This window comes from Pygoscelis adeliae, unplaced genomic scaffold, assembly GCF_000699105.1.
Source record: "Pygoscelis adeliae isolate BGI_AS28 unplaced genomic scaffold, ASM69910v1 Scaffold350, whole genome shotgun sequence".
Classification (NCBI taxonomy): domain Eukaryota; kingdom Metazoa; phylum Chordata; class Aves; order Sphenisciformes; family Spheniscidae; genus Pygoscelis; species Pygoscelis adeliae.
The window spans coordinates 703,344-715,142 of NW_008823889.1; the positions used below are offsets into that span (position 1 = coordinate 703,344).

Sequence of the window (11,799 nt, forward strand, 5' to 3'; positions counted from 1 at the left end):
TGTCCACTCAGTACTGAAATACATTAAATACTTTTGTTACTAATATAAATACTTTTGTTACTAATACCAGGATCTCTGGTATTAACTTTTTGAATAATGGCTTTGCTACTGTCACACGAGGGTGGGCTGCATTTCTGGCATGTTTTGGTGCCACCCTTACCTGACAGCCTTTCTGGAAGAGGTCTGGTGTAATCCAGTCTTGAAGCATTCTGAGGATCGATGCACCCTGAGGACAAAGGGAAAGGGGAGAAGGTCATTCCACGCTGCTCTAACACTGGCTTTCCGTTCATCTAAAAAGCAACATGTGAACAAATATTTTATAAGGCAAAAATAGAAACCATCCATCTGACTAAGGAAGGGGTTTTTCTAATTCCTTCATGGCATGGCATACCTGTCTACCGGAGCTTAATTCTGGATGTGAGAGTTGGTCTTTAGCTGTGATCAGACGCCCATTTCCAAGTTCAGCTGTGCCAGCGGAAGGGCTCCCAAGCCCTGCTGCTGGGGATTACTGTCCTGCCACTCTACCAGTTTCTGTGAGTGGGGCTCCCTGTTTCACTTTGAACAGGTCAGGGGTGAGGGCAGCTGGGGAACTAGCCCTGTCCAGCAGCACAGCCTGATAGAGGAAGTGACTTCTGCTGAATGCCCAACAGGTAGGGAACTCAAAAAATGCTGCAAGTCTGGGGCTTTACATGTTGGGGACGCCATCTCAAGATTCAGAATGAGCTTTGCTGAGGACTGGTGTAAGAGCTTTGACCTCTGAAGCAGGGTAGAATTGGGATCAGAGAAGTTACTTGGGTGTCACAGAAAAAAACCCAATTAGGACCTTGAAGGAAGAAAGAAACAAAGGGAAGGCAGGAGAGAGAAGTAGAAGAGTCATGTGGAACAAAGAACAGGGTGGGCACAAAATGATGAAAAACAAAAGCAGTACAAACCCAATCTAAAACGCAAAATATGATTTTAGGATTAACATGTTTTCATTTTCCGAACTAAATCAAAGGGCAGCCGAGAGCCTAATGCTATGAATGGTTTAAAAATCCAGTTGTCCCATGAAAACAAGAGCGTTATTTGAATTCTCAGTAAATCTTGTCTCCCCTATTTACGTGTCTGAGAATAACAACTTGACTGCATGAGTCACAGCAGAGGGACTGTTTGAACAGATATGCCTCAAACTGCTTTCCGGACTATTGTTGCAGCATCAAGGTGGTCAGCAGATGACTCTTTTCTGACACAGTAATTTAACGTGTTTGCCATGAAATATGTTCAAAAACAACTCAGTAAAATTTAGGACAGATATCCATTAGTGGTAATCATAAGGCTGCTTATGATTAATGGTGATCATAAGGCCACGTGTATGCACTAGGGTACCTCAGTTCCTCAACTTTGTCTATCACCAGCCACTTCTTATCTGATATCACCTCTCATAGACCATCCCCTTCCATTTTTGATATTAAAAGTTAGAGTAGAAATACGCACTTGTGCATGCATTTGGGAACAGCGGACATTTCTTTTGCTTTAAATTGCAATGTATAGTTAGCCCGTTGCATCTTCCACTACTGCTTTTCAGTCTCTTCCCCCTACTCCTGTCATTCCTCTGTAATCCATGGTGGAGTGCATTTGAGAAAAACTCATCCTAACAAAGTCACTGGTTATAGGAACTCCAGTGTTTTAATAACTTTCCTTTCTTCAACTATTTGGGGAGGTTCAGGAAAGTGACCTTGATTTGAATAGCTGACCTTGCCCAGTGGGGATGTCGGGGGGAGTCTTTTATCAACACCCACATAACTTCTCCTAGAGAGTTGTAGTAATTGCCAAGTATATGACAAGATTGTATGTGGCAGAAATGTGGAACATTTAATCCTAAACTTCTTTAGCTAGGAGGTTCCAAAAATGTGGGGGTCCAAAAGCAAATTTCTAGCAGAACTTATTTAAGTATCTGTTTTCTGAAAAGGCAATCAATATTTGAATTCCAAAACCAAAAAATCTCATTGTTATTTTAATAGAATCTTTCAAACTGAGAGAGAAGATTACACTGGAAAAAAAGGTGAGATGCAATTACTTTTTAAGAGCAGATTAAAAAAATTATATACATTAATTGTGTAGTCACCAGCTCTACTCTAGTACAGCTTTCCTAGGCGCATAATGCCATACCGATCATACAGCAGTTAGAGGTTCCCTTGCAGAATACACTGCAGTGACTCCACAGACCCTTAGGCAATTCATTAGAGTTTTAGGATTGCATAAACCCTGTAATTGCTCTGGTAAAACTAACAAAGACCATTCCAAATTATGCTTTATTTGTTTAGTGATGAATATTATCATGAGGAGATTGTTTTTATAAGAAAAATGCAAAAAAGAGGCCAAAATAAAGCCAAAAAGAAACAAGTTAATTTTGTCACGCATTTATATATAAATACCAACAGTAATTTGAGCTAAATCTACATGAAGACTTTCTCATTCAAGCCAAATTATATCCCAAGCCAAATTATATCCCAAGCAGACTGTTCCCAAACAATGCACAAGTCCTCAAGTGTTTTCGCTTAAAAAAAAAAAGAGTTCATGTAGCAATTATCTAGGCACAAAGAGATGAGTATAAGCTAGGGGTTTTTTTCTCCATTGTTTTTTCAGATCATGCAAAAGTATGTCTCTTGCTTAGCTCACCACTGAAATACATTTTGCTCCAGAGTATTTGATTTAGCTCTGAATGTTTCTTGACTTTTGTTAGTTTGATTTAAGAACAGTGTTACACAGTGCAGGTTTTCACATGGTTTCTGATTTGACTGTGAGGCATTTATGATGCAATAAATACTGGTTGTATTGTTGGATAGAGGATTTAACAATTGAAAACAGAAAACTGATGGAAATGGATGGATCAAGTCTAGCCAATAAAAGTTATATCTATGGCTACAGACTCTAGCACAGCTAAAGCTAAAGTCAATGCAATACATACTTCACATTTAGCTGATAATGGCAGCTTGGAGAGAAAGCAACAAGCAGGATTTAATGATGGTGGATTTTGTGTGTTCGGTGGAAACTTGTTATGGCATCAGATAGGAAACACTGACAGAGTCATACAAGAAGCTGCCAACACAAACATGGTGTATCAGGGTCAGAAGCAACATGGGAGGTGGCTGGTTGAGGAGAGAGTGAGCAGAGTCCCAGCTCCTTCCTCACCTTGGTGGCATATGTGGTGGTGAGAGGGAAGAGGGACAGGGGTGTTTCCTCCTGTGTTTCTTCAGACTTGTCCCTTAATGCACTGAAAAAAATAACTAGAAGCAACAGTGTTGTCAGGATGCCTGAGTCAAGGGACTCCCTGGTTAGATACCAGGGAGTCTGGGGGAGACCTGCTTTGTTCTGTGTCTAAGGGTTGTCTAAGGACAAAATGGCTTTGGCTATATCTGATATGGAGGGAGATGAGCCAGCTTCAGCCTCCTAGCCTGGATCCTGCTGACCACATCAAAGTGGCAACCCTCAGCACAGCTGCTGGTCTCTCTAATGCTCTGGACCTCAAAGCACTTTTCCACAAGTGCTGAGCTCCTGGCTGCCACCCCACACAGCTAGTACTACCAGGGGCCGTGGGCTCAGGGAGGCCTCTGTGCGCCCTGGTCACAACAGCGGTTGGACAGCACCAGCATCCTGGCGTCTTGCTGCTCAGACAGACCCAAGGTATTCTTCCAGTCCGTTCCAGCTGGCTCCTGAGAGAGCCTTTATAGGCACAGGTCCGCACCACCACTGACAGGGACAGCCCCAGGATGAGCAAAAATCTTGTCAAATACCTAATGGGATGTCCTCTACCACCTCCTGGGCTACAGACTACTGTACTCCAAGTCAATCCTGAGCTCCACAACTCTCAGTGAAGTGTGGAGCTAACTCATCTCCCAGTTTAGGGCCAATGCCAGTAGACGCTGATGTAGCCCATCTTTGCTAAGGCTTCTTGGGCGGCTGGGATACTGTGAGCAACATGAGACAAAAAGTTACTTTCCTGTTTTCACTGCTTGGTTCCCTGCCTTGCTCCCTCAAAACAGAAGTTATATTGCCCTGAAGGTGTGATGGGGAAGTGAGAGAGAGGACACCTGGACATCTGCCCTTGCATCATCTGCCCTTGCATTAGATTATGAGGCTTAACTGGGCTGCATCAGCACATGAGGTGATGGGAGAGGGATGTGCTTAGTATCTGGTTTAGGATAATTTTAAAACTGATAACTCTAGTGGCAGAAGCTGCTGACACTGTGATTTCCCTGCACCTCTGCATGCTGTGAGCAGGTTTGCATGGTGCACAGTGGCTGACCGAGGCTCTGGCTGCACTGCTCCTCTCACAGTTGCTTTTGACTGAATCATCACTGACGACAGTCAGGAATGTCCCAGAAAAAGGATCTGCACAGACACAGCCCAAGTGGGTTAGGAGTTATGGTTACAAGCTCCCCTGACTTTTATCTCTTCTCCCAAGCCTCCGCTTTCTTTGCATTCAAAGTCACAACAGGAGAATATCCTACCTTACTGTAGGATATCCCATCAAACACAGAGGTGATTTCAGCTGGAGATGACACGCTGACCACAATTGGGTGGGAAGACAGCAAAGAGTCATCCTTCATTACAGGAAGCACATCTTCAATTAAAACCTGTTCAAGCTGAGAAAAAGATGTTAGAATAGAAACAAAGGCAGGACTATACGCCTAACTTCACAAAACAAGTAACTTGAACTGCAGCTTCTCTAGGGGGAGGCAGTTGGAAATGGAATGAAATTTCACCTCCTCTAAAGAAGGACTTGCAAACTCTTACTTTATGTCTGAGAGGAGAGGGATACATTTTTTCCTTAATTAAGATAAATTGCCTTTTGCAAATCCTGTTTTCCTGTGTGTATCATAACACAAAACCCCCCACAGCAGGCAAAAAAAGGAGCCTGTATTACCAATTTCAGCAGTGTGACAATATCTGCAAAGCATTATTGGCTTCTCTTGCAAAAGTGGAGCTGGGGAGGAAGGGAAGGAGGGGGGAAGGAGGGAGGAAGGAGGCAGGGTTCCCCATCCCAAGGTTTATAATTTTTTTAAGGTGATTATAATTGTTTTAAAAGATTAAGTGGCCTGCAGTCAAATTCCCCTTACTTCCTAATCAATATTGACCAAAAAAGACTAAATTTCTATTTAATTTTCCTCTTCTAATACTCACTAGGATGATAACACTGAAATGGCTTTGGATCTTAAATGAACATAGTGTTTAGACACAAAAAGGTCTTTTAAATTTTAGGCTCAGTAGTTAAAATTTTTCTTATGTAGTTAGCACAACAGATCCTCTAGTTCAAAGTGTAAAAGAAGTGACCTAGGAATGATTTTGTTCTCAGCCTCATATGACGTGGATGAGAAGAGACGTTCATGGGGAGCGGGGACGGAGGCAGGGGAAGCACTGAGTAGGTGCTGCCTGCTTCTAAAGTCACTAGGCTCAGGGGCTAGTAGATTTTGACAACGGGCTCAACCTATACAAAACCTGCTTCCTTCCACTGGCGTATGTTATATACTTTCTAGTAGCCAGAATCTCATTACACCTGGACAGCTGGGGGAAATACGCCTGCTATGCACCATCACATCTGTTTGGGAAGGGAGGAAGGAGAGAGCAAGAAACCTCCCTTTATTCACACACTGTTATCGTTCCTCAGAGTATAATGCATATTTAAGGCTACCCTCTTTGTCTGCAACCCCCTTAAAGTGACTGGAGTTGGTTTTGCTGCACAGTTAGCGCTGTGGGCCATCCACTATCATTACCTATTTTTGTGCTGTGCAGAGTAGAGGTTGTCTGAGTTGGAGCATTTAAAATGACAATTAAAATGCTGGCAGCAGCTGAATGGGGGATCTGATATTTTCCTTGACAAACAGCCCAGCTGTGGAGACAGGCCCAGGTTCCCAACCCTCACCAGGTTGGATAACAATCCTAAGACAAGTTCTGTGAAGAGACACTACAGCCCAACTAAATAAATAAAGGGGAATCTCCATCTTTCAGGGTTAGACCTTTAAACAACCTTGCAAAATTGCTAAGGCTCGGTCCAGAATGCACCTAGGTATTATTTGCCATAATAATAACCAAACACTTGACTCAGTTGCTAAAAAAGAGTGACTCTTCCCTGCAGACTAAAACTTTACAAAGTTTATTTTGACTAGTTTCAAACCATAACATAGGTAGGTGGAAAAACTTGAAACACAAACTTTTTCTTTGTGTTTCACTGCACCATGTTAGTTTTCTATAGATATACTTTAAGTCTTCATCATCCTTATCTAATTTTTACTCCCTTCCAAAATGGTCCCCCCAGCCCCACCAACCCTCCATAAGACAGAAATAATTACCATTTTCCAATCTGGTTCTGCAGCATTTACTCCCAGGAACTCAAAATAACTGGCAAATCCTTCATTTAACCACAAGTCATCCCACCAGTCCATGGTCACAATATTTCCGAACCACTACAATTATGAACATTGAAAGATGTAGTGTTAGCTAAATGGTAAATGTACATTTCAGTATCTCACATCTCCACACAGAACATTCATTTGTTCACATTTCTTCCTGTTGCGAGATGAAAATTATTGTAATTCTGGGGTTTAAATAGGAATTCAGGCATCGCCTTGTGTTAAAACATCACTTTTATTATAAAATTGCACATTACTGGGGAGATTGCTAATGATTCATGTGCCACTGAAAATATTTTTAGTTTCCTCCTCCTGATTTGATGATTTGTGCTTGTAAGGAGATGTTTTCAGACAGCCTCCACAGTGTATAGTTGTCCCTATTTGCTTGCCCAAAAGAGACATCTGCACATGCAAATTAGTTCCTTTAAGACATTTCAGACAGATTTTCATACGCTGGCTCACGGTTTGGACCCAAGCATCTAACTTCCTGAGAAAAATTCAAAGGCGTAGTTATGGTACTTTAAAGCCCTAACGGGGAACTGTTTTAACACGATATTTTGCAATCAAATTGTGAGCACACGTAGAAGATCCCGAGACGGAGTTAATGACAGTATTTTCAAGATTAAAATGTTGTGACTACACATTTGAAGCACTGTAAAAGTGATTCGTGTCCTAAAATGTACCTGATGAACGAGTTCATGGGCTATCACAGCAGCTACTCTCTGTTTGTTGGAAGTGGCCGACTCGTTGGGATCATACAGCAGGTTTGTTTCTCTGTATGTGATCAGCCCCCAGTTCTCCATAGCACCTGTCCCGAAATCTGGAATAGCTATTTTATCTACGTTGAAAGAAAGAGAACATGATTACCACTGTATCCTTTAAGCCACTTAGCTTGTCCTCTTTCTGCGTATTCACAGCCTGTTTTGCTTACCTTTTGTGGTTCTGGCTTACTGCTGTGGACTGCAGTCTACAGCCTGTGTTTAAGAAGCAGGGGACTGGCCTACAGCAGCTGATAGCAAGCACCCTGGCTCTGCTGAGATTAATAGAGCTAGGATCACTTGCACTAGCTGAGGATCTGTCCTGTGAGGTGATGCTATGCCACCTCCTGGGAGCGTGCATATCATACATTACTTAATTTTGGGTCCAGAAATTAATAGTATTGTCTGGGGATGTGCTGTAGGCAGTAAATCTCCTGAAACTATCCGTAGCATAATGAAGCATGCCATTGTTTGTCACACTGTTGTATTAAAAATATTTATTGACATGTTAACTGAAGTAAATCCCCCATGCAGTGAACAACATCTGCTTCTACTCCTGACAATTTGTGGGCGTCACTCATTTGTGGTCAGTAATCAATACAGGTTTAAATGGGAATTACAAACTCAATTGGACTGGCATTTTCTTCTGCAAATAGTGACCACAGCCTTTCTATGTGGGTTAGTGAAAAAGTAGAGATGGATTTAAAACTGAATAGAACAAACAACCCTCACTCCACCCTAACAGAAGATACGAATTACTTATTTTAATTTAAACAACTTGATTACAGAATCAAAGCTGATAGTCTGGCAAGGGCTTCACTGACAGTCAAAATGAGGATCACAAGGCAAATGGCAATGCCAGAAGTCATAAATCAATGTGAAATACAATATTTAAATAAACGATTATGCAGAAACTTATTTGATTCATCAGGTTTGATCTAGATGACTTCTAATATTGAGGGAACAACATAGTAAGTCAAGATTTGTGATCCAACAAATAGACATTCTGAGAAAAAGAGTATAAAGTCTACAAGAGCATCTACCCTCTGATACGGCTGACCTGGGATTACCAGTCCACCCTGTAGTGCAGACAGGCCCCTATCCATACACTGACGTGGCAAAATCACGAGGCTTTTATGGAAATGAAAGTTTTAATATGAAGCATAAGTAAGATATAGTCCCAATTATTACTGGGGACCAGCGTGCAAAAGAACATCATATTGTACTGATTTCCCTAATTCAGTTGTCATTGAAATGCAAACAGATATTTACAGTAAACTCAGATGATGTTTTGAAAGCAGGAGGTAAAAATCCGTTGTTAAAGTAATACAGGTTAGCCTAATAAGTACATGTGTGAATAGCCCATAAAAGGTTTGCATAGCATCGTTAATCGTCTTCAAAGTTTTGGGTTTTTTTTTTCCCCATTACATTGCCTTAACTTGTTTGTAGTTAATGTTTTTACATCCTTTTAAGTTCATGAACGTAACTGAATTACCTCTTTGGATGTCTTAGGAGGGGGCATTTCCAAAACTCTGATTACATTCCCAACTTTATTAGTTCAAACTGCGCAAATCAGATCCAGAGTCCAGATAGCCAAAGCTAAAGGATGCCCAACTGCACTACTTTTTCTTTGCTTATTTTGTAACCACGGGCAAAATTTGATAGTGTGCCACTCTTGTTTAGCTCTGGGTCTTTTTTTAGCCCAGCAGTAGAAACTACAAATTACACGCTGGACCACATTCATCTTTCTAAGAAGTGGATACACACCCACTTTGCATTAGGGTTAATAAATTGTATGACATACTCTCTGGCAGTTTACATCTTCACTTATCTCACTGCTGACTTTTGTCCAGAAGTTCCCATGGAAGTGGTACATGTTTTTCTCAAACTTCTTCTGGCTCTATTTTAGCTCATGATGTTCCTTTGCTGATGATACCAATGCTTCCCCTGATTTTCCACAAGACAGTTGAAAATAACCATGCCAGGACCAGTGCTTCAGTTCAGCAAACTGAAGTTACCAATGAGAACTGGTAACTAAACTGTTACTGAGACCAACCCTCCCTCATGACATTTAAGAACATCTTGAACTACATGGGTACAGTTTTAAAACATCCTGACATAATATCAGCAGTTAGCAACCAAATGCTTTCATGCTCTGTTTTCCACCAAAGTGCAGAGACTTGTAGGAGAAATGTAACCATGACAGTGAATTAACAAAATGAAAAATATAAGTATTAATAATCACCTAGTTTTGGAAGAGAATAGCTCAAATTAAAGTACTCTTCAAAGAAGTCGAATACAATTTTTGTTACATTTGCTGCATATTCTGCCGTGTGTTTTTGCAGTGGCTGGACGTAAACTCTTAGCTGTAAAAAACAGACAATTAAAACAGTCTTCAGTTAACAGAATTTAGAAGGTGGCAAGCACTGAAAAGTCATTTAACATACATGCTTATAACACTGCAGGTTTTCTCTAAGAGACTGGCCTGAACGCTGAATTCTGTTCACACATTTAGTCAACAAAGTTTTTCAAATGCTGTACATATGAAAGACCAAGTAGCATAATCTGTGCACGCTTTCCACAGTATGCCTAAATTGTAAAACTGGCAAGACCCGTGTCCTGAAGCTCACAGTGACCAAGCTTGCAACAGGGCCTGGGTGCATACCCGTCCCTCCTGCCCCAAGGCCTGGTTTTCTCAAGAAGAAAGCCTGGGCAAGAATGACCAAAGGAAATCCACTTGTTCTGAGCAGTTCATTGATCTGGACTGATCCCATCAGACCAATCTTTAGGAACATATCTGTCCTGAAATGTGTCTGAAGCTCATAACACCTTATTTTCTTCAGTTTCTTCCTACCTTTTCTACCTACTATCACCATATTTTCCTCTTGTCCTTGTATGTTTGAAAATCTCAGACCCTTTGAAGATAGTGCCTTTACCAGATCTGTAACTCTTCTGAGACATGCCGGCCCATGCTGTTTGCCCAGGACCTCAGGCCATACAGCCACCCAGTCACAGCTATGGTGCCTGCTGGGCTGCTGCGCCTCTGGAAATCCCAGACAAAAATCAGCTCTCTCGCTTCCCACCAGGCAGGTCCAGGAAAACTGGCATGTTTGGTAGCCCTGTGTGTGATGAGTGACCATTTCTGTGCTCCTCTTGCATATCTGAGCATGCTCTTTTTCTGAATGCAAAAAATGGTGTGTTGAGTGCTGACCTTTCCATCTCTGAAGCTTGGTGCCTGGGCCTGCTTTGGCTATTGCTGTCAAGCAATAGGAAACCTCAAGCCCTGGAGGACTAGAGGCACCCATAACCATGATGAGGAGGCCTACAGCTTGAAAAAGCTTTTTGGGATGTTATCTCCACATTGTGAAGACAAAGTGTGACTTCAGAATTTATGGAGTCTTTTGGGGGTCTTTTCCTCAATCGGTTTGTCCCAAAGCTCACACAGATCTCTGCCCCAGAGCAGTCCTGCCTTCAGCCAGAAATTTAGGGTCCAAACTGAGCAAAGGAGGTGGCCTACTCTAGGAGCCCTCTTGGAGCCTGACAACACATTGATTTCAATACCTTGAAATTACACTTCCTCCAACGAGAGGGGAGGATGGGAAAGTAGTCAGAAATAAAGCTAAAATGAAAAAACAAAACCAAAAAAACACTTACGAAATTCAATCGGGAATCCATTCCAGCCAGGGGATTTCCCTCAGGGTCAGTTTGCAATTACAATCTGCAATTTCCACTTCAGTAAGCTCTTTACCCAATTTAGCAGTCTTCGGTCCCCTAGCTGATCCATATTAACGGTTTCCAAAACCTTCAGCATGCACTAGAACTGACTTTTGGTTTCATTTGTATAATCTCCTCTGTGATTTTCCAAACCACACATTTGGTACCTGACAGGTAATCAGCTCAGGAGCATCATTTCCAGCCGTAGGCACATTGCTTACCATCGATTCCATTAATGTCTTTGTTAGGGCAGTGGTTTTCAGAGCGAACGGCAGAGTTTTTAAATAGTTTAGTGTCATGTGAGCTGTATGCTGTTGCTGTTTTTTATGAAAGCAATGTATGGATCACATGGATACTTTCTGCTGGATGAGAGATTTATTGCTACAATTTATACAGCGAACTATGGAATGTTCTTTTCAGCAGCTGGTGAATCTAAATACCTCATTGTGTGGCTGGGCTTCAAAGTTTTTGGAAAGGAACTGTTTGGTTAGGAGAAGGACTTTCTAAATATCTGATTAAAAGCTCTAAAGATAGCCTGGCTTTCCTGGGGAAAAGTTAATTTTTAGTGATAGAATTTATGTGGCTCCCTTAATTAAAAACAATCTGTCCTGGTTTCGGCAGGGATAGAGTTAATTTTCTTCCTAGTAGCTGGCACAGTGCTGTGTTTTGGATTTAGGGTGAGAACAATGTTGATAACGCACCGATGTTTTAGTTGTTGCTGAGCAGTGCTTACACTAGTCAAGGACTTTCCAGCTTCCCATGCTCTCCCGACTGAGAAGGCTGGAGGTGCACAAGAAGCCGGGAGGGGGCACAGCCGGGACAGCTGACCCAAACTGGCCAAAGGGACATTCCATACCATGTGACGTCATGCTCAGTACATAAACTGGGGAAAGCTGGCCAGGGGGGCCGCTGCTCGGGGACTGGCTGGGCACCGCGCA

General features: G+C 42.0%; 1 protein-coding gene across 1 annotated transcript in view; it reads right to left on the reverse strand.

The window, feature by feature from the left end:
- ENPEP (glutamyl aminopeptidase (aminopeptidase A)) overlaps window positions 1-11,799 on the reverse strand; it is a 37,030-nt gene that overhangs the window by 14,243 nt on the left and 10,988 nt on the right. Inside the window, exons 4-8 of the mRNA XM_009334833.1 lie at window positions 9,393-9,513; window positions 7,073-7,227; window positions 6,330-6,443; window positions 4,491-4,625; window positions 161-226 (exon numbers count right to left, since the gene is read on the reverse strand). Coding sequence (XP_009333108.1) covers window positions 161-226; window positions 4,491-4,625; window positions 6,330-6,443; window positions 7,073-7,227; window positions 9,393-9,513 — 591 coding nt within the window. The remainder of the gene's footprint in view (window positions 1-160; window positions 227-4,490; window positions 4,626-6,329; window positions 6,444-7,072; window positions 7,228-9,392; window positions 9,514-11,799) is intronic.